General features: G+C 40.9%; 1 protein-coding gene across 1 annotated transcript in view; it reads left to right on the plus strand.

Moving 5' to 3' along the window:
* Positions 1-9334: 9334 nt before the first annotated feature.
* banp (BTG3 associated nuclear protein) overlaps positions 9335-22319 on the plus strand; it is a 34515-nt gene continuing 21530 nt past the window's right edge. Inside the window, exons 1-9 of the mRNA XM_079223282.1 lie at positions 9335-9650; positions 10052-10164; positions 10278-10477; positions 10641-10730; positions 12144-12316; positions 13818-14057; positions 16138-16296; positions 19439-19560; positions 20633-20704. Of these exons, the coding sequence (XP_079079408.1) occupies positions 9581-9650; positions 10052-10164; positions 10278-10477; positions 10641-10730; positions 12144-12316; positions 13818-14057; positions 16138-16296; positions 19439-19560; positions 20633-20704 (1239 nt within the window). The 5' untranslated portion in view covers positions 9335-9580. The remainder of the gene's footprint in view (positions 9651-10051; positions 10165-10277; positions 10478-10640; positions 10731-12143; positions 12317-13817; positions 14058-16137; positions 16297-19438; positions 19561-20632; positions 20705-22319) is intronic.

Genomic DNA, 22319 nt, shown 5'->3' on the forward strand with positions numbered 1-22319 from the left:
GGCAGTCGTCTCGGTGTCCAGATCACGACGCTGTGTGTTTCGGCTGAACGAGAAAATGACGCCTCCCACAAAGCTCTGCCCTTTTATCTGCGACCAAGGTGCTGCCCTTAATACAGTGTGCAAGATGACACGTGACTGCGGTGGCTTTATACGGCAGCTAAGGGTCACATCAAGAGAAAGAGGACTTTCCACCCCCAAAGTACCTTGTGTTACTGGTCAGCTGGGCGTTGTCTCCTGTTATTGAGAGCTGTAGTTGTGCAGAGTATAACTGAAGTAGTTAAGTACATTTTTATGCTAATACTAATAAATGCAGAACTTTTACTCACAGAGTATTTTCACATGGAAGTATTTTCACTTTTCTTGAAGTAACATATTTGAGTATTTCTTCCACCACTGCTTTTACACAGGCCTATTTATTTCACATGTTTTTTTAGTTGCTGTCATACATATGTGATGACCCTCTCCACTGGCTGTTGACCCTGCAGGTGTGCAGGTCGGCGTGGCAGAGGGACATCAGGAGAGTGGATACACCTGTGCTAATTAGTGTCACTCTTAAAATGCCCTCTCCGCTCTGAGACACCCATTTGGCTTTGAGTTCAAGATTATGGTTTGTCGCTGCAGTCACTCACTCACTCACTCACTCACTCACAAACACACACACACAGTACTGAAAATACTGACTCCACATGCCACTGTTAACCTAGTTTGTGACAAGGCTTGTCCATCCAAATTTGGTTTCTTTGAAGTGGTTTTGCTCCAGAGAAATGATGGTTTTGTCTGATGCATGTGTCTGGGGGATACATTTTTGAGGCGCAGTGGGTACATGGTCTTCTAGTCTATTAGTTTGGGCTTTTGTGGAGTATCCCTGGATAGGTCAAAGTACGTGGTCCGTTTGGTCACGTTGTTTTTTTTTTGGGCGGGGCTTTTCAAGGTTTTTTTTCGTGTGGTGTGTGGCCAGAGCAGTTGTCTCGGGGACACATCCAGAGCTGTCAGGTGGGTAACCAGCTTGCTGGGGACCAAACCGAGCTACTGGTTTCAGTGTTTAAAAAGCCTCCCGCTAATCTGCATGAAGACTAGGGTTCAGTGAGGTAGATTAGTTTTTGATAGGCAGTCTAGGTAGAGGGACTTCCACATTAGCTTGGGGGACATATTGTTGTCTCATTGACATTTCAGTGCACTAGTTGTCCTAGGCCAACTACTTGCTGGTTTGGTTGTGACCTTTGACCTGCTCTATTATGGCAGGGTTAGAATACTTTTTTCTGCTCCATGTGGGGATTTTTTTGGATTGTTGCACTAGAGATCAGCTCTAGAAGATTGCAGAAGAGTATGATAATGCTCTTCGTGGTGTGGGGGATAAACGGCTCAAGGAGAATGTAAAGGCTAGGGCAGGGGTGGCCAACCAGTCAGAGACTAAGAGCCACATTTTTTACTGTGTTACTGCAAAGAGCCACATCATACCCCCCCCCCCGTGAGCCAAATTAAAATGTCTCTGTTACTACGACATAAATCCATTTAATTTAGGGTTAAGAAACCAACATTACTCTATCAAAGATCAAACTTAAAACAGATGAAAATAACAAAGTCAAAGATTAAACGCACGTTATTATATTAACTTTGTTGAAAGCTTTTTTGTCACAGTTGAGAAGGACATAACTCTAAGAACATGCATGTGGTCTGGGGCAGTGGTTTAACTGATCTGGCTGCAGGACCCACCATCACCCTGAATGACAAGCCGCGACCAAAGCGAGGAACATTTTCAACTTCTCAATTTGATTTAATGAAAATATGGCACCTAGGTTTGAACCTGAGATAGTATCACATTATGCCAAACAGAAATATTCCCTTTCACACTCAATTAAAAACCCAAAAGTGCTTCTTAAGGATACAAGGTAATACAACACACATAATAATGTTATAACTTCAGCCTTTTTGAACATAACAAAAAAAAGGTTGGGAATGAAGCAAACTATCACAAATAGTCCGATGTGTAAACTCACGCAAGTAAAGTGTGTTGTGAACGCAGCATTGAGGAGTGTGTGAATATTCAATTCAATTCAGTTTATTTTATATAGCCCAAAATCACAAATTAAAATGTGCAATCTGTACAAATAACATCCTGTCCCGGGACCTCACATCAGATCAGGAAAAACTCCCCAAATAAAGATAGTAAAAACCATTTCACAGGGAAAACAGGAAGAACCCTTCAGGAGAGCAACAGAGGAGGATCCCTCTCCCCGGATGGACAGAAGCAATAGATGTCATGTGACCAGAATGAACAACGTAACAGAGTTACAACACATGACATCAATATGACTGAAATTGAATAAATTGCACTCTGCCGCATTTAAAAAATCCCTTCAAAATAAAAGCACAGGATTTTTAATTTTTTTTTGCCCATGTAAAATGACCGTCCTGACGGACTGAAAACGTGTCTGCGAAAGACTGAAAACGTGTCCGCGAATGACTGAAAACGGGTCCGCGAATGACTGAAAACGGGTCCGCGAATGACTGAAAACCAGTCGCGAATGACTGAAAACCGGTCGCGAATGACTGAAAACGGGTCCGCGATTTCATGGCTTTCAAGCCGTCGCGCCTTGATTTCGACACCAGTGGTCTAAAGTATTTGCAAAATCAATAAAAAGATTAAAAAAAACAAAAAACACAAACTTTGATATGAACGCAAGAGCCGCATGAAACCAGGCAAAGAGCCGCATGCGGCTCGGGAGCCGCGGGTTGGCCAGGCCTGGGCTAGGGTAAAACTGCAGTTGTTTGAAAAGGGGCTGCTGGTTGCTAAACAAGAGGGACTGGGTCAGTCGATGGCACCACAGACACTTTTAGTTCCGTCTGGGAGCCTCACCTTCGAGCAGCAAAAGGAATTGCTTTTGTTAGTCTTCTCGGGAGAAGGAGAAACCACAATTGGAACTAGAAAGGCAAAGTATTGAGGGGGAGAAGCAAGTGGCAATTGAGAGGTTGCGGCAGGAGACAGAGCTGGCGAAGTTAGGGTTAATCAGAGATCGTAAACTGGGGATGTTTTGCGAGTGGAAGACAGTTCTTCATCACGGTATCCCGGTATTGTGAGTAATTTCGTGCACATTAAGATTAAAAAAAGGTAGTTCGTTTTAGAAGCCTGCAGACTCAAACTAAGGACCTTCATATAATGATGAAATAAACAAAGAATGTGACGAATAGGATGACTGTTTATCTACAGTTTTGAGTTCAGATAATCTTCTCTTGGGTAGATCAACACAGAGGTTGTTTTGTATTTTTATATTCTATAGGAAAACAACAATAATACATTATATAAAATAAATAACAACTTACTCTTCAACTTTGCAACCTTGGCAGCCTTCCATCACTTAATCCACATGTACACACACAGTTCCAAACCTATTTGGAAGATGCTGGAGGGTTTTCATTTCCTAGCTTTTTTTCCCCCCGTAACCTCTGGTTTTCAGCATAGCCCGCCATTCATCAAATGACTGAGTCTCAGTCTTTTTGCAGTAGCAGTTGACAAAGTACTGCAGGTGTGATGGTGGCTTTTTGTCTTTGATTGAGATGGAGGGACCACGACATGAATGACATTGAGCTGGTTGCTGAAGGAGTTGGAGATGGGACAACAGACGGTGCAGACACTGATGTTTGTGAAGAGGCAGCCGGTATTCTGAATATATGAGGTGGGGATAGTGATGTCCTGAAACTTCTCAGGTTCAGCACAAACTTCACCCGCCTGTACAGAAAAATCAGCGGTCTCTGACTCTTCAATGGCCAACTTGTAGTCCTGTAAAACTTTACCAGTTTGCTGGTACAAGCATTCAACTCCAATAACCTCATCTGTAAAACATAAAAAAACATTGACAAACAATTAGATAAACCAAGACTTTATTAGTGGTAAACTGGTATTTGTAGATTTTAATTAAATTGTGAAAAAACCACAAATATAATAGTTATCTACCTGTGTATTTTCTTGGCCCGACATAAGGGATGGTTTTCTCGCCCAGAACCTCCTCTGCAAGAGCATTTGCAGCATGACGGAGGAGATGATTGTAGCAATGTGGAGCTGCTCATCAGTTGTTGCTGCCACAGCTCGGTCCTCATTCCACCTCAAAAGTCCATCCAACAGATACGCCTGGAAGAAGGTGTCACTTGCCAGCGTACCTGTGAATTAAGAAATTTACAAAAAATGGAAATTAAGCCTGAGACCATACAAACTGCTGTTATTATAATTAATTGAATATCCTAATGATTAATAAATAATTAAACATAATGGGATGAGAAAAATAATTCACATATTTACCTGGGATAAATTGGCGCAGGTGAAATGACGCGAGGGATGTGGAACCTTTAGTACAGCAGAAGGTGCATCAAAGGTCTGGTGGGGCTCTTAATCTGATCCTGGGTCTCCCTGGTCCGGCGCGTAGTTCACCTGCAATGCAGGGCTAGTGTGTTGTGGCTGATGGAGCGCATCACGTCAGCCTTGGATGGTTGTATCCGTGCAGCTTCTAGCTCTGCACGCTTTGCCTCCTTCAGGGCCTCTTGGTCCCACATGAACGTACAATGGCTGAGTTGATGAGTCAGTGGTGCAACCCACAGCAAATATCCGCATGAAGTGACATACATCTAACGGATGATAATTTTATCCCACTCTTCAAACATCATCCTCAGAAGAGTGTTACCGCAGCAGTCTCTGTCTCCATATAAAACCTCAGGAGGAGCCACCCCAGCCACTCTGTATCTGGTAATTATGCCTTCAATCATCGGCCCAAGACCAAAACCTTCGCTGGCATTGAGCACGGACATGATCACCTGTCCATGCTCATTACCAACATTAGCAGTGTCTTGCAAGCTTTCGGGCCAACTTTTTTTGTGGAATCCATCTTTTAGGATCCGACTATATATTTGTCATCTTGGGATGGTGGCCTTGATGGCATCCAGCCTTTGCAAGACAGCCTCGGCATAAGTCTGCATCAGACACTGGTGCTTGGGGACAGGAGGCATAGCAGGTACATGTTCAAATGTCACAGGCAGGATAATGCCGGATTTTACAGCACAGGCAATCCCCTTGCAGTCTGTCAGGTACTGGACTGTCTTCTGCAACCTGACCTCAGCATGACGCTCCTGCAGCTTCCACTAGATCTGGCTGCTGCTGCTTCCCCGCCCTCGCTGACGCATCAATCTGACTACCTCTAATTCACATGCCAGTTTAGATGTAAGGGTGCATGGGAACTGCACCTTGTGGCCAATGTCGAGCTGAGACACGAGGCCAAGGCTCAAGCTGATGACCTTCCGCTTGCATCTTTGGCAGGCCAGGTACTCTGATGCGACATAATACATTTTTCCCACGGCCACCATCTGCCTGATCTTTTGATGCAGGCCAGCTGAGGTCAGAAGTTCATTCTAACAGTACAGCTGTACTTGCCACAGCTTTCGTGGCATGCAGAGCAGCAAGGGATGGCCTATGCAATTTTCCTGGGGCGAACTACTGGTCTTCAGTGGCACCTTTTGGAGGACACCACTAAAGTGTGTCCACCCTGCTGAAGTCCAGCTCAGGATGCCCATGTGCTGTCTACCTGAACAGAGCTTTGGATATCCACTTCAGGCAAGGTGTGTATACAGCTAGCTGGAAAGACTCATCGTGCTGGATAAAGAAACAAAGAAAGAAACTCATAAATAAACAAATGTGACCGATTTTAAAGGAAACTGGGTATAGTAATATAATATACCCAGTTTCCTTGAGTTATATTCAGTCAAGATCACCTATGCTCTGTCTGTCTATAGTTTTCCAACAGGTTCAAAATGTCGGATAACATCCAAGAATCACTGAGTCAGAAGGGAAGCACTGTATGGGAGTGATGTATGTCATGACAAGTACATTAAGCATTAAATACGCTGGTATGTCCCAACTGGGTCCACTGGTGGAAGAAGTATAAGTATCTTTTAGTGAAGTAAAACTAGCAATACCACACTCTGAAAAATGCTCCCCTACAATAAGACTCTTCCTTAGAATTACAAAGGTATTAGACCAAATGTATTTAAATTCTGAAAAGTAAAAGTACTCATTTGGAAGCAGAATTACCTATCCATGTGACATCATATTATTATTATTATTATTGCATATGCATTACTGTCCAGTGTAGTTATTGCAAACTGAAGGCTACATTTAAATGTAATTCAATAACAAATTAGTGCACGAATAAAGATCAGAGGAAAATATTAAAATACAACATTACTGTAAGATTACTTTTTTCTAAATGAATGAATACAGCCAAAGAAAATTATAATAATAACCGTGTAATTGCGGTGTAATCCCCCCCAGCTACCACGTTAGCTCGCTATGGTCACCAACAGATGGGGTAGTCTGTTAACTGTGTTAGTTCAACTTAAATTGACTTTGATGAATGAAATATCAGTAAGCATAGGCCTAACTAAGGGTCGCTATCGGAGAGCAAGCTGTAATATAGTGTAGCGAACCTGTACAGGTGCCTGTGTAGGTGGGAGTGCTCGCTCGGTCACCTCTCGCGGTCAATCATAGGGAAGCAGTGTGCATGAGGGTCGGGTTGCGGCCCTGTGATTAGTGGAGCAGAGGGGAGGCGGGGTTTGACCTGTCGGGCAACCGGGGAGGTAATGAGGGTGTGAGACGCAACGTGTGCTTGTTAGCTGTTCTGTAGCTTCGAACTGTATGTACGAGAGTCTCGCCAACGTTGTTGTCAGTTCCATAAATTAACCTGCAATGCAAGGAAACCAGCGGTCTACGAGTCGTGAAGTGATAGGACAGGTGACGTTATAACTACACTAGGACACGTTAGCTAGCGAGTGAGCTCGTTAACGAGCCACGGTAATATATCTCACATTTGTATTGACAATAGCTAGAAAAGCAGTAAATGACTTTGGCAATCTTGTTGATAAGAAGACAACAATCAGTCGGCCGTTCTGGTCACTCACCGTAAGTATCCGTGACCTCGCAGTTGCAGTTGAACTCTCGAAAACGTGGGCGGACGTAAACAATATTAGTCGGGCGTTGTCGTCAATCACCGTGAGTCTTCGTGAGCTCGTCATTTTGTGGTTACTTCGTGGTTGCGATGCGAGCGCTGATTGGCCACTTTCTGGTTGTATTGTGGTTACAGACGGTAAGGTGATTGGCTGTCGCAACCAAGAAGTACATCCTCACGTGGCAGGGAGTTTGCAAACACATCACGTGAAATACAATCGCTGTGCCTGTCGCTGCCAACAATGTTACAAGATTTGACCGGTCATGAAAGGGAAAAAATACCAGGGTAAAAAAGTCCTAGCACCGCAATTTTGTTGGGACATTTGTTATATGTTTGGTAAGCTTAAATAATGTAAATGTCAGTAACAATTAGCAAACGTAAAGTCGCGAAATATTCTAATTAATTAAAAAAAAAAAAATAAAAAAAAAAAATATATATATATATATATATATATAGTCCCCAAAAGTGATATATTCTTAAATACTTGTCCGTTACATAAACTGGCGTATGAGGGTTCAAATCTAAGGCGTCCACTCTTCAATCGGCGCGATTAACTTCTTCCGGGTCATCAAAAAATCCCAGCGCGGGCCAGTGGCGCAATGGATAACGCGTCTGACTACGGATCAGAAGATTCTAGGTTCGACTCCTGGCTGGCTCGTAATTTTTTTCTCTTAAAAAAATACGAAGAAAACAATTTGTCCTAAACATGAACTGTCATTTACAGGTTTTTTCTGCAAGCGATTTTTTTGCCTAATTGACTATTCCTTCAAGGGCCCCAGTATATTAAACTAAAGTCACACAACATTATAAAACTGCCTCTTTTCAGAAAGTGTGTACGATGGTTTCAGTCAAAACCGTTTAAAAACAATTAACTAGCACAACAGCATAAACCATCCCAATGCCACTGAACTGAATGAACGGATAAGTCAAATAGTTGTTGATGTTAAATCCTCAGATGAGTTAGCATGTGGTTTCTGCTGTGGTTTACAGCGACCGGCTGCTCTCTGGGCTCCCCCTGAATGAGTGAGGAGCCGTACATGTGAGGAACAACAAACGAAGGCAAGGGCTCATCTCTCGCGAGGAACGACGTCGTTATCGGAATCTCTACAAACAACACGAGAATTCATCATTCACACGGTAATATAACCCAATCTTACACGGTACATGTGTCGTGCGCCCAGCAGCCGGGGAAAGAAGCGGATTCAACATAATATTTAATTGTTATTTTTTAGAACAGTTTAGGATTATTGCTTTACATTTCAGCGGCCTTTAGGCCCCAGTAGCATGCTAGCCACCCCGCTAGCTTAGACACCATATCAGTTCTTCCGCTTAGGTTTTAACGTTAGCACGCAAATCCGAGTTTGGAGTTGTGCTAACTTGGCTAGCATTAGCTCGTGAGCTATGTGTATCTGCTATCTAGCGGGCAATGCAGTAACAACTTACCCTAGGATACACACACTTGAATTATAGTATGTTAGATGCGTAGCCAGCTAACACGTCACGTTTGACACTGGATTGCATCGGTTTGTTTTATCCATAGCTAACTTAATTAAACTGTCAATAAACCCCCGCCCAGTTAGCTGTTAAGTTAGCTAGCTAACGTTAAAAGTGGCGCTAGCAATGTTAACGTTGTTAACTCAGTGGGGCCAGCAATACTTTGCTGGTGTACTTTATATTTTAATGGCGAGACGTCAGTGGGCTATTTCGAGAAGCAGGGCTTTACGAAAACAGCTGTAACTTAACGTCCTCCGACCCCCTGAACGACTAGCTCTCACGAAGCTAATGCTGGCTGTTATTTACATGCGAGGGGTTCAAGACAGTTATTCTCATGCACGATTAGGTTACATGATCGTTAATATCATCGCGACAGTCTACATGTATTCATATATGAATGAAATGCGTGCAGACATGTCAAGATGAATCAACCCAGGAGAAGACGTGCATGTAATGTCTGAGGATACCTGGCTAATGTCACCCTCGCTTTCCCTCTCACACACACACACAACATAACTGTCACTCCTGTCTGTCTCTGGTTTTCTCCCATGCTTCCTGTGGCAGACAAGCCACATGCATGCTGTACACTTTTACAATAAAGTAGTTCCTCATTGAATCAAGAGTTTAAGTGATTGATTAAGTTTAAATGTATCCTTACACGTGCTTCATAAAGTTTTAGGTCAAGTTTTTAGTCGGTGTATTATTGTTCTGTAGGGTTGATGTTGAAGCATGCATTGGTCATCTTTTTTCTCACAAATAAATCTAAAAATTCATATTAAACTCAATTTAGAAATGACTTGGAATGGCATAACAATATTTGACATTACATATAACATGTCTAGAGATGGCAGAAATAGATGGTACGTATGGGAAAGCAAATGATCAGCGTAAGGAAATAATTGATAAATATGTTTTTAAAAAGTAATTCGTGAACAATATATTAGAGCTAGTGCAATTTAAAGTGCATATTTCCCATTAATGCAGAGGCAGCAACATAAAGGAAATATATTCCGCCTTATCATAGATTGTCAGTTAATAAATGTTTTGCTTTCTTGTTTAATTCTCCAAGTTTTCCTCCTATCTTATTTCAGTCGTGAACAATGTCTGAACAAGAGTTGGATGACATTGTGCAAATAACAGTGGAGGACTTTAACCCGGATGACCGGACAGGTAAGATTCTTGTGACACAATGTAAAAACGTATTATTTTATGTATATTCTTATCAATATGTAGTTTTTATTCTCTCCCTTTTTTGACAAGATATTGTCAGGTCTGTATGAGGCAAGTGCGGCACAATCAAACATGGACATTCAATCAGTAACAATTTGAATAATTCTCACCCACCTGAAGTTTTAGTGTCAGTTTACTTTACACTACGTATGTTTTGTACAACTGTATACAATTTGCTTGATAAACACTATATGTAGTGGAGATTTGGTATCATCAGATACTCATTAATATGGCTTAGATTGGAGCGGGAGCAGAATTTCAATCTGGGCATCCCATAGTGAAATCTATATAGAAAGCTGTTGTGTTGGTTTGAGGGTGTCTTTATTTGTAATTCATGCCAGACATCCTGGACAATCATGAAGAAGAAGATGAAAGGCTTCAGAAGAAAAAAAGGAAATTAAGCAGCAGCCAGGAGAATAACAACAACAACAACCAAGACATATCTTTGATAAAGGTAACAGCTCAGTATAATAGACTCTGTCAATAGCTCATATGTTTTTATATATTCAAAATATAAAGAAATTACTTGTTGCTTAAATTACACTTTCAAAATCTTATTGTTTCCAGAATCTGTTGGTCTCATTTACCGCATCAATCAGTCAGCGACTGGAGGGAATCGAATCCAAATTATATTCTCTCGATGCTACATGCAAAGCCCTTGGACGCAAACTAGACAGCATGGTGCCATGTGCAAAGAGTCCTATCCAGGTCCCTATGGTTGCAGGGTCTCCTCAGGGGGCCACTCAAACTTGGAATAAAGTGCGATGGTAAGATACTAGTGTTGCCCACTATAGTCAGATGCAGTTTTTAGTCATTTTACAAAGCTGATACAAGCTTACAAGAGCCAGCAGAACCACATCACCTAAAAACAGACTGCAAAGCGTGCATACATGTGCCAGTTAACCAATGTGTTTTGAACTTCTCGCTTAGTGTTGTTCCACAAACAAATGTCATAGTGAGCAGTGAACACCCGAAGGGAACTCACCAAGAAGACACCCCTCTGGAGAATCTGCTAAGCAAGTGAGTGGCTCACATTCACACTATATGCCTAGTGGTCAGAAATGTGAAAATCTTTCCCAACACAGCGTCACATAACCAATGTTTGGGTTGATATTGGAAAACACAGACGCGCAAACATGTCACTTTTCTTCCAAATTTGCTGTTTTGATTACAAAATAGATGACCTACGTGATTTTTGCAGCCCTGTCTAAATGCACCTTTTAATGTCAGTAACTACCTCAGTAAAGTAATCCTGTGTGAAGGGATAATGTCAATTTCTCCTGTAGCCTACTCTCTGTCATGAGGGACCCATGCTATGCAGCCCACTGACGCCTCGTGGGAAAAGTGTATGTTGTGGAGTTGATAAAAGTTTAGTGTGCTGTATTGACTATATGTGCATCCTTACCTCACACATTCTCCACTATATTTTACAGAAATATCCATATTTCTCTTTAGGTAGAAAAACATTTCTTTTGTTAAAACTTGATCAAGGCAACGGCAGCCAGGTGAGATCAGATAAACACTCGCTCAGCCTGAGAGTAATATGTAGAAACATTACAAGTGACAGCCTTTGAATGTAATCCTAGAGTTACTTATTATTCGCTTATGGCTGTCAGTACAAAGAGAGTCCCCAGTATAATCAGAATCAGCTTTAATCTGTTTCTTGTTTTTTCAAAAGGATATCTTTTGTTCCTCTGTGTAATTTCTAAAACCGCTCCTGTTCAATTTAATTAAACAATTTGTTTTTGGATTTGTTTTAGAACACAAGACTACTTCATGAGACAATGGTTTAGACATTTATAAAAAAAATGACCTATGTTTCTTATGATGTCATTAAACAAAGTGCTGTTTATAGCTATTCTTAATTACACTGCTTATCACATGGCCAAAAGCTCACTGAATATGACAAGCTAAATTAAAATTACCTTGTGACAGTTTTTTTTCTTGTTCTAGTGGTTGTAAAATAAATGTATAGAGATTATATTTAAGCCTGGTCTTTTAATTGACCAAACAGCAGTTGCAATAGCTGTAAAGGGCAAAAAACACTCACATTTTTACCAGCTAGTTGGGAAAAGACTAAACCCAAAGTACCCCCAACATGCTCTGTGAAGTTATCCCTTCCACTTGTAGTTGCCATATTTTTCAGTAGAGCAGTAGAGACTGACCTCTGGTGGTGCTTGCTGTGCACTACAATGCATCAAATCAATGAGGCATCATAGAAAGTGTAGCGTCTGAATTTATGACGGTATTAAAGATCATACCATTTGGATTTCTAAATACCCTGTATTTATCCTTACCGTAATATCGCCCCCCAGTTTTTCAGTCCACGCAATTGAGCATTGAAAATAATCTGAATTCCTGATACAAGGTGGCTGCTGCCAGTATCCGTCTTGATGTTAGATATAATGATTACAATTTTGTGTTTCTTTTCAGTACGGTGACCAGGAAGCGTCAGAACACAATCTTGGTAAAGGTGCCGGGCCCTGAGGAGAGTCAGGAAGAACAAGACAGCGGCTCAGAGGCCAGTGACACTGTTTCGAATGGTGGCCATTCCAGCAATGCACAAAATGGCCAAAATGTCACACTCATCACACTCAATTCAGAAGGTATGACCTAACACTGCTCATCTAGACACAAAAAACACACATAGGTGGGGTGGCTGTGGTCCAGAAGATAAAGCGGACACTGAACAACAAGCCCCAAGTCCTGATGGGCCAAAGCCTTGCATTGCAGCCATCAGTGTATTTGTGAATGGGTAATTGAGAGGCTATTTGTAAAGCATAGAAAGGGCATTTCCATGTATGTTATTGCTTTTATTCCCTTGTAGTCGGTAGATAGAAATTAGCATATTTTCTATACTGTTTGTTTTATAATTGATCTTTAAGTGTGCCTCGATTATCACATATTAGATCCTGCTAATTAGGGGTGTAGCGGTTCACAAAATTACTGCAGCAACCCCTGTTTTGTCTTCAACACACAGGCTCTGCTTCTGTGAAAGAAGGTCACAATCTCTCTGCTCTTTTCTGGAAGGCGAGAGATCTGCTGCACTGCCATTGCTTTCTGAGATGCTGGATTAATGACATTAATTATTAATTATGGCCCTAGTCCAGCAGCTCTAACAGCATTAACTGTATTCCTGATATTGTCAGTAGTGTTAAGCACTTTGAATTGCCTTTGTGTCTAAAATTTGCTCTAGAAATATACTTGCTTTGCCTCGCCTATATTGCCAATGTTAGAGACAAGATTGTTTTTTTAGGATATCCTAACTGATTTTCTCTGAGGATCTTATATAAGTAAAACCAGCACTACAATTTAATTGTACCATCATAGGTTGAGCAGCAGCAAGGAAAACAACACTTACTGGTTTCAAAATGTAACTTTTGCTGCGTTTACAGAAGTTTGCTTCACAATTTGCCTCATTCACTCATGATGGCATGGAGCTTCCATGAAGTTTCTGGTCCGATCATCAGGCCCGAGGACACTTTGGCCTCCTGAGCCACAGCTGCCCTCAATAATTGCTTTGATTGTTTTGTTCAGATTTGATTTATTCAACGTGGCTCTTTCAGATGGTGTCCATATTGAAAGAAACTTTGCCGACGTGTCATGTTAATGCCTCGTGTTTCTGGCTCAGCCTGCGTTGATAAATGCTCTGATTAATCAGTGGATTTAAGAAGTTTTTGGTTATCTTCAAACGCAAACTATTAAACTATTATTTTTTTATTTGCAGCTGTGGGTTACCATGATACAACTGTTAGTCATCATTAGCTAGATGGTACCCATGTGGTGTCCAGAAAAGTGTCTCATGCTTTGTTTGTTTGTGTGTTTGTGTGTGTGTGGTGGATTTAACAGCTAACATAAGCTGTGAGCAAGCAGCCAAGCCACATATTCAGCTTTGTAATATCTGCGATAACACAATTTTGCCCACAATTCATCTACTTCTCATTTACTGCCACATGGGTGTGCTATTGTATTATATGAAGTATATCAATGGATCTGTACCAGTGTAGTTTTTGTCAGCCTGTGAAGGAAAACTAGGTAGAATGTACATACTGCCCCAGAGTTGTGTAACAGTGTTTGAATAACTGTTCCTTTACCTGTTTTCTCTAGATGATTATCCAGTGGGCACCTGGTTGGGAGACGAGAACAACCCGGAGATGCGAGTTCGTTCCCCAGTTTCTCCAGCTGACATGCTCCATATCACCACAAACTGTCGCACAGCGGAGAAAATGGCACTGACGCTGTTAGATTACCTGTTCCATCGAGAGGTCCAGGCCATGTCGAACCTCTCTGGGCAAGGAAAACACGGCAAGAAGCAGCTGGACCCGCTCATGATCTATGGCATTCGCTGTGAGTCCCCTTACGTTGACATCACAATCATCTAGTATTGACAGTGTATACATTTCATGCCACCCGCTTCGCTTTGTGCATTTTAACAACGTCAAGGGGGACCTGGTGGTTAACATTATTCCATGACAACACAGTTTACAAAAAGGAGTATCTACTGCACTTATTATTATGTACTATATCTAATTGGTCAAATGACCCACTTGTAACCTCTAAGGTGGTGTCTAGTAACCACTGTTTATCTAATGTAATGTAATTACGACATCAATTCGGCATTGTTTCATTTATGCTAATACATCTCTCCAGGGTTTTAATCCTTACCCCTTTCCAGCAACACATAAACTCTCTGAGACCTTCCCACATTTCATCTTCGTCCCATTACAAAGCGGCACTGCATTTAACCCAGAAATAGACTGCAGTCTCTATTCCCAATGCGGGTTACAACAACATGCATTCCTCATTTCACACTAGCATTAATATGCAAAACATTGTATAACATACCAGACTGTAAATGACAAGCACATGTCTGGTAGAAGGCTCCTACTGGAGTCACCCTCAATTCAGTCAACTCTTTGATTCCTGAAGAAGCAGAGTTAGGGCTATGAGGGTAAACAGATGGAAGTTTATAAAAGTCATGTGGCAATATACTATATGTATATGGTTCACATTGCTGTGCAAAGAGGGAATATGTTAGCTTTAGCCTTTCCTTCAGAGTGCAGCTTCTGCCCCCTTCAGGAGGCTTTAGTAAATATCCCCCATGGCACATATGAGACATGCAGAGGCTGGAGCAGGGCCAAGTGACTTTTGGGTGACTCATTCTGCCTCCATTAAAAAGTGAAAAGGAATGGAGGCACAAGTGCCCTGCCTGCCTGTGCAGGACCCATCAAGTGTGAAAGGGCTTCCGTGCACTGCCATCTCCTCATCCATAGATACCCCTCAGCTCCCCGTCTGTCTCATTTTCTCTCCTCAGGCTGTAGCTTCGTTTTTAATTTATATAGAAATGAGCTGTCAAGCGGCTCACTCCCTTTAAACACATCATAACACAGAGATAGACAGCCACTAAATACAGCTGCATCCAGTTTTACTAGGGAGGGAAGGATGGGGGACAGTCATTAGGCTTTTCAAAGAGTAAGTGGAGCAGTAGTAAACAGAATCCTGACAGGTATTTTCGAATGAATGAATGAATATATACTTTATTAATCCCCAAGGGGAAATTTTTTTGTCGTCATCAGTAGCACCTTACCGCTTGAAATACAAACACACAAGATAAAAGATAAAATATATAAAGAAGCAACAGTGATAAAAGATAAAATATATAAAGAAGCAACAGGGAATTTTCATCAGTTTTCATACATTTGTACATTGATTGCACATAAAGTGGCCCTCACAAACACCTTGCCCTATAGCCAATCAGACAGCTTAATCACATGCCTATATCAATTATATTGCAGCCGTCTGTTGCTTTATTTTACTGTGAGAGCTGGCAATCAAGTGTTTGCAAAGACTGATTGCCAGCTCATGTTAGTCGCATGTAGACTATACGACTGAATGCTGACATTGTTGAAAATTTAGGATTAAGTGTCCCTACAAGCCTACGGCATACACATCTTCATGCTAAGATTCAAAATACTGATTTAATTGTAAAACAAGATTTTTTTGTTCAGATCAATAGTGCCGCAGGAGTGCTGTGGTTGATGTTCCTAATAAGCAGCCCAGCTGCAACAATAATTGATTCATAAACAGTTGTTAATCATCCATCTGAAAAAAATTAAGGAAGAGTTTGATGATAAGGAGGTGCTTTGAATTAATAAAGTGTTGTTATTGTTTTAAAAGATGTGATGTACTTGTCCTGAAATCGCACTGCCCTGCTCTAAAGGTGTTTTGAGTTTAACTTCACTTCACTAAAGCTCAAAGGAGACTATTTAGTAAGAATTTTAGAGACAAAAATAAACATTGAAACAACAGAAAAAAAAAACATAACCTCGGCATAGACACATTTTGAGATATGATACACAACCAACCCAACAGTATTGTATTATTCACACAGCACGTGATTACTTTTGACCTCTCTGTGTCCGAACAGGCCACTTGTTCCACAAATTTGGTATCACTGAGTCAGACTGGTACCGCATCAAGCAAAGCATTGACTCAAAGTGTCGCACTGCCTGGAGACGCAAGCAGCGTGGCCAAAGTCTCGCTGTCAAGAGCTTCTCCAAACGCACACCTCGCGGTACATCCGGAGGTAAAGTACAGATGATCATCCGGGGGCTGTAAAGATGGATTTGTATAACTTTCTGGGCATCATGACCATGGATCATATCATATAGGATGTTGTCTCGTTGTCCGTGTGTGTGTGTGTGTGTGTGTGTGTGTGTGTGTGTTGTTGTTTATATGTAAACACAATAACTTGAGAAAAAGACATAATAGCAACTTCATATTCACACCACACGTACCCTTATTATTTGTCCACTTGGCCTTCATGCATACGAAGGACAATTGATTTTCTTTAAACTACGAAATATGCTGTTAGATTCAGAAGTTGTATAAAGACTGCCTATATGTTATGTGACAGCCAATTCGAACGAGAGACACCGTCAGAGAAACAGTGTTCAATCCATTTAGAAAATGATGTGGTTCTCTAATCAAAGACCACCTTCCTTTTCTGCTGGTAGTTTCCAGAATATGTACAGTTTGTTATTTACTGTGTCACTCTTTATCCAAACATGTCTCGAAAAAAAACGTCTAGAAAAAACTTAACAGAGAACAGATCAGCATAAGCAAGAAAGTACGGCAAATCACAAAATATCAAAGTGTAACTTCACTCCCAGGTCTGAGCCACCCACTGCTCAATAAAAAAAAGCTAAAACATGGGCAGGGGGCTGAGAGTTGAAACCATGGTCACTTTGTATGACAAAAGCCCCGACGCAGCATGGCCAAATATAACATGGAAAATAGGGATATGGCATGGGGCAATGATTCTGATGAATTTACTGTTCCTTAGACCCCAAACGAGACAAGAATTAGCTCGCAGACCCACTGCCACACTCCCTGCTGCTGGGAGCCTAATTCACAGAGACTATGTTGCCACTTGCCGCTCGGAGAAGGGACCTTTAGACCCCGCGCTGCCGCTGGCCACTAGGAGGGGGGTCTGATTAGAGGTTGTTAACATTCTTTTATTTTCATGACATAGATTAATCCCAAACTATCAACTATATCTCAGAATTTTCATTGCCACATCAGGGCTGCTCTTAAACAGTAGATTAGTTGATTTAATATATTAGAAATAACAATATTTACACCAGCATTGATGTGTTTCATCACAGTACAGTCAAACAATTTAGTTTACAGCTTAAAAACATGTTTAAGTGTTACTTTTTGAAGTAAATTTATTTGAAACAGAATCAGAGACATGACTGAAACACTGGACCAGATTCAAAAATCCTTTTGAAGTCAGCTTTTAAAGCATGAGGATCTTTTTAGTTATGTTAGAAAAATAAAGTATTTAGAACCTTCTGCCACCTTTCTTGTGAAATGCTTTGGGAGTGAGCACATTGACATTTATCTCTATGTTCTGAGAAAAATAATACATACCTGGCTCTACTCTCTTTAAGTCTTTATCTGCTGATAACGTTGCTACGTGTTGCGGTCTGTTTTCTAATCAAACAAGTTGCACAGTTGTGAGAATCAACTACAGACAAAAAAAGAGACATCTGCTGCTGTTTCTATTGGTCACGGGCCAGTGACACCATCACTGGTTGTTAGTATGGGCTGGTGTTCATGGAGTAAATTTTTAATTTTAATCTGTGGATTTGAACTGGTGCTCAACTATTTTTAAAATAAATACTTGATGGAGGTTCTAAGCTTAGTCAGCCTCTTTAATTGTATCATCTTGATAGCTATGGCTTTCTAATATTATTTACTATGTATAGCCACCAATGGATTTCTTTCAAATGTTCCTGGTTTGTCCACCGAGAGGCTTTCTATTAGTTTGACACTAGTCTGAATAGATTTGGTACTATCAATGTTGGCATGACCAGTGAACTACCGAGGTACATTTACATGCACCCTTTTTTCACTCGTTGGCTGTTTTACACCAAAAGACAAAGGATTACAGATTTCCTTTGTTCTCTCAGTGCCTGTTTTATAACTTATAAACTTGTAAATAGTCAACAAAAAGTCAAACACAGTAAACTATATTAAAGGTATTTTAAGACATTAACCCAAACGCAGATGCAGTGCGTTTTGCTGCAGATGGTTGTAATCTGCACACAATGCCTGCTGTCCTTCCCTCCCTGTGAGCCATCACCTCTCACCTCTAGACTGCAGGGAAAACCCAAATATCCTGTGAGTGCTCAGGGTTGTCAGGCCCTTCCTTTTCAGGCCACACACACCCCATAGCGTACAAAACAAATACTAGGTCAGATGGTGCATGGACAAACATGCAAAGACACACACCAAACAGTTATTCCTTCCTTACTCTGATTACTCAATTATTCTGCTTTGAAAACTATTATTTATCGGTGAACCAGCAAGGGGAGCTCAGACCAAAACTTTAGTTTTCACAAGCCACCTGGCTCTCCCTTCATCGTCTGGCAAACAGAAGTCCTGAGGATTATTTACACAATACAGTGCATAGCAGTAATAACCAAAGAGAGCCTTACTTTTCAAAGCAGCACAACACAAAACAGAATTGTGTATTTGTATGCACTATGTGCTGTATCTTTGTATTGTTTAAAGCTATATTCCTTTTTCCATGATCAAGAAAGTAGTCTGACTGCCATTCCTCTGCGCTGTTAATTGCTGCAAGGTCTGTTTCCCAGAAATGACCTAAAATCCTTTCCGTCCTCACTTCTCCCAAATGTTCTTTTTGTTGCTGCACATTTTGACATCTTACAGAGAAGGTGCGGTTTTGTTTAGTTTCTGGCATTTGATTCAAGCTCCATTGTCAATGAGCACTTTGCTGTCTTTGATTGCTTAAAGGTGTCTCGTGTGTTTTAGAGCTGCATTGGGTGATGCGACAGGTCCACGCAGGGGTTTCAAACTGCTGATGTGATAGCGGGTGTTTAGACTGAGGCCTGGCGTTTGTGTTTGGCTGAGACAATGAATGTGTTTGGATGGCTAGCTGGAGAGCCCTTGTTGTGTATTTAGGCGTTTGATAAAGTATAAACACAGCATCATGCAGCAGATGGCTGGGGAATTAGCCAGTTTTTTAACAAGATGTTGCTAAGGGCCCCTGTCTGATGTATGGGTGTTTGTTGGTTTGTGTGTCTGTGTCTTAGAGACTTCATCCCTATTTCTGATGAATCATTTGCATTGTAATCATGACCTACTTCCACTGTTCAAATGAATGCACATTTGACCAAGCTGTTTGTCCTTCTAATCAGAGGGAGGCATGTCAGAAGAAACGGGCCAAATTGAGACGGCCACCCAGCAGACCTTGCACTACACACTGGCCAATCAACAAGTCCAGTTCCACCGGATCGGGGAGGATGGACAAGTTCAGGTGGTGAGTATCAGACATTTCATCCTTCAATCTTTCTCTGAATCCATCCATAAAAAAACATTTTTATTTATTGACGAGCACACAACAACGTATTCTCTAACAGCAAGAGTATGAGCCTCACTGCTGTCATATGGGTGTCCGATAGAGCAGGGTTTATAGTGCAGGGGGAAAGATCATTCCACCCACCAGAGTGACACATGGAGCATTCTGCAGAAATACAGAGCAGCTTATGTGGGCTGACAGGAAGGAAGTGACTTGACCGTTCCTATCTTGTCCCTCTTGTGTTCTGAAATCCCCACAAATACCTAATTTCAACAAGCGATGGACCACTTCAATAAACTCTATTGCCTGTTTAAGGTCTTAATTATATCCGAGTTTTTAAGTTACACTGTCTGTGCAATTGATCAAATTGATTAAGTGCCATGTATTACTCCAAGGTTTATCATTGCGTTTACAGTTATTTATTGAGTGCGAGCATTTTGGACCAGTCTTGTTTAATGTTGTGTATTCAAACAACTGGTGACAGATACACTCAAGCTGTGAGACAATGTTTGCCAGGGTGTTTTTTGTGTGGGGAATTAAGTGCACGTGTGTGAGTAGCAAAGTCAGTGTTACTAACTAAAAGATATAATAGTAATTATTACACATGATCTGATGATACTACATGAACATTCTGCTGTGAGCCTCCATATCGAGTCATTGGTACACCCGCTGTAATGACAGTGATACAAAGCTCCTTTCCTGTGATTTGAATGTACGTTTAATCCACTTAAACTAAATCCAGACTAAACTAAAAAATTAAGAATACATTTTTGCACAAAACAACGACTGTATATTTTAATCTTAAAAAAATATAAAATACATTTTAATCTGTATGTGGGCGGCCTGACTATTGTTTAAAGACAGACTTGAAAATGTGTGGACTTGTCATTTAACCACAATTTGTAAGTGTATGATAATCATTCATAGATTTATTTGCAGTAGAAAATTACATTGAGGATTACAATTTCCTGGCAAAATTATTTGTGTAATTTATCCAGTTTCAGCTCTTTCCTCCTTCATCCTTGTCTCTCAGATTCCTCAGGGTCAGCTGCACATTGCCCAGGTGCCACAAGGAGAGGAGGTGCAGATCACACAGGACAGTGAGGCAAGTATCTGTGTGTGTTTGTGACAACGAGAGAGAAACAATCAGCCACTCCTTTTCTTGAGTCATTCTCAAGTCAAACGCGTTGGTCTGGGGAATTTGTCTCCAGATAGAATAAAACTGTTACAGTAAATTCATGCTTGAGAAAGAAGTGGTTTACTGAACTTTACAAAAATAATGTTGTCTACTTTAGTGTGGGAATGCCAATATTGTGATCTAAGTCTGGTTTTTAATTTGATCGAGTTCAGGCTAGCTGATGACAGTCCACTCTATCTGTGTGAGCGATAAAGTAATTGCCCTGTGCAATTTCTACAGGACTTTACAGACACAAAGACTTTTTATTAAGCTCGCAATTAATGCAAATTTGTGTGAACAAGCTTTTTGTTGAGAACCGTAATCAACTATCACAAACACAGGGATGCTTAAAGATAAATCATTTAGCATGGATACACTACAATTGTGCTGAAAGGTTTCTCATACATTATTTGGTTCTGTAACAAAAACTGCTCCCCATGCATTATTCTATAAAGTTACAGTTCTTTTAATGAGGCTCTCTGCCATGTTGAAAGCTTGCCAAGTGTTTCTTCACAAATATAGGGTTGATCCTCCATCAGTGTGGAAGAATAATTATTCAAATTTTGAGCTAAACCCGTTTACCAATGATTGATCAAATGTTTGATTGTAAAGCTCACATTTTGTATAATCAAAGCTAGTTTACTTCTAAAAGAAAGAATAGGAAGAGCCGTATTATAGAGCAAACTTATATTTTTCATTTGTCAAATAGGTTTGTTAAGAATCAATAAACATTTGTTACTTTTCAGCCCTGTATGTTTCGGTTTGCCTATGCAAATGGTCATCCCAGTGAAGCATAATGCACCCAAGTAATACCTGACAACATTTAAGTCATTAGTGAATTTTAACAAAAGCAGATGTCCCATAATGTTTATATATCCGCTTGCTTTTGCGTGGGGTTATGACTTTTGTTTCCACATAATGCCCAGATGTCTCATCTCCCCCACTAGACATGCACTTTGAATGCACACTAAGCCTGCCAGTTAAAATCTAAATCAAATTCCAACTCACACCGACTGCTGAAGAGGAATTTCCACATCAGCATCATTGTTAGTGATATTTTGTGGATGTGGAAGAGAGATTTATTACAAGGCCCCGGTCTATGTACACACATACACTTCTAATCACTCTCTATGATACGTGCCACACATGCATGACAGCTTGACATATAGGCGAAAGCAATTGACATCTTGCCCAAGTGTTTTTCTCATTTCCTCTTCAGTGGTGCTAAAGGACACTCAGAGGGAGAAATACACGAGTGAGTGAGGGAGGAGTGAATTAGAGGCAGAAAAGCGCTAAAGCCTTTCCTGCTCTTTGTGCTTGAGCCCAGTTTTTTTTCTCCTCTCTCCTTCCTATTCCATGGTATTGTTTGTTTTTTGGAGTTCAAAGCTTAGCAACAAAATCCCACTTCTCCCAACTGCCACTCTTACAATATGTTTTCATGAGGAACGGGCCTCTTTCATCAAAGTCATCAGTTTTAGCGTGCTTTAAAAGGAAATGAGCTTGTTTAGAGAATACACTGCTCTTTGGCCATATGGCAGCTCCG

This window comes from Taurulus bubalis (assembly GCF_910589615.1).
Source record: "Taurulus bubalis genome assembly, chromosome: 9".
Lineage (NCBI taxonomy): Eukaryota > Metazoa > Chordata > Actinopteri > Perciformes > Cottidae > Taurulus > Taurulus bubalis.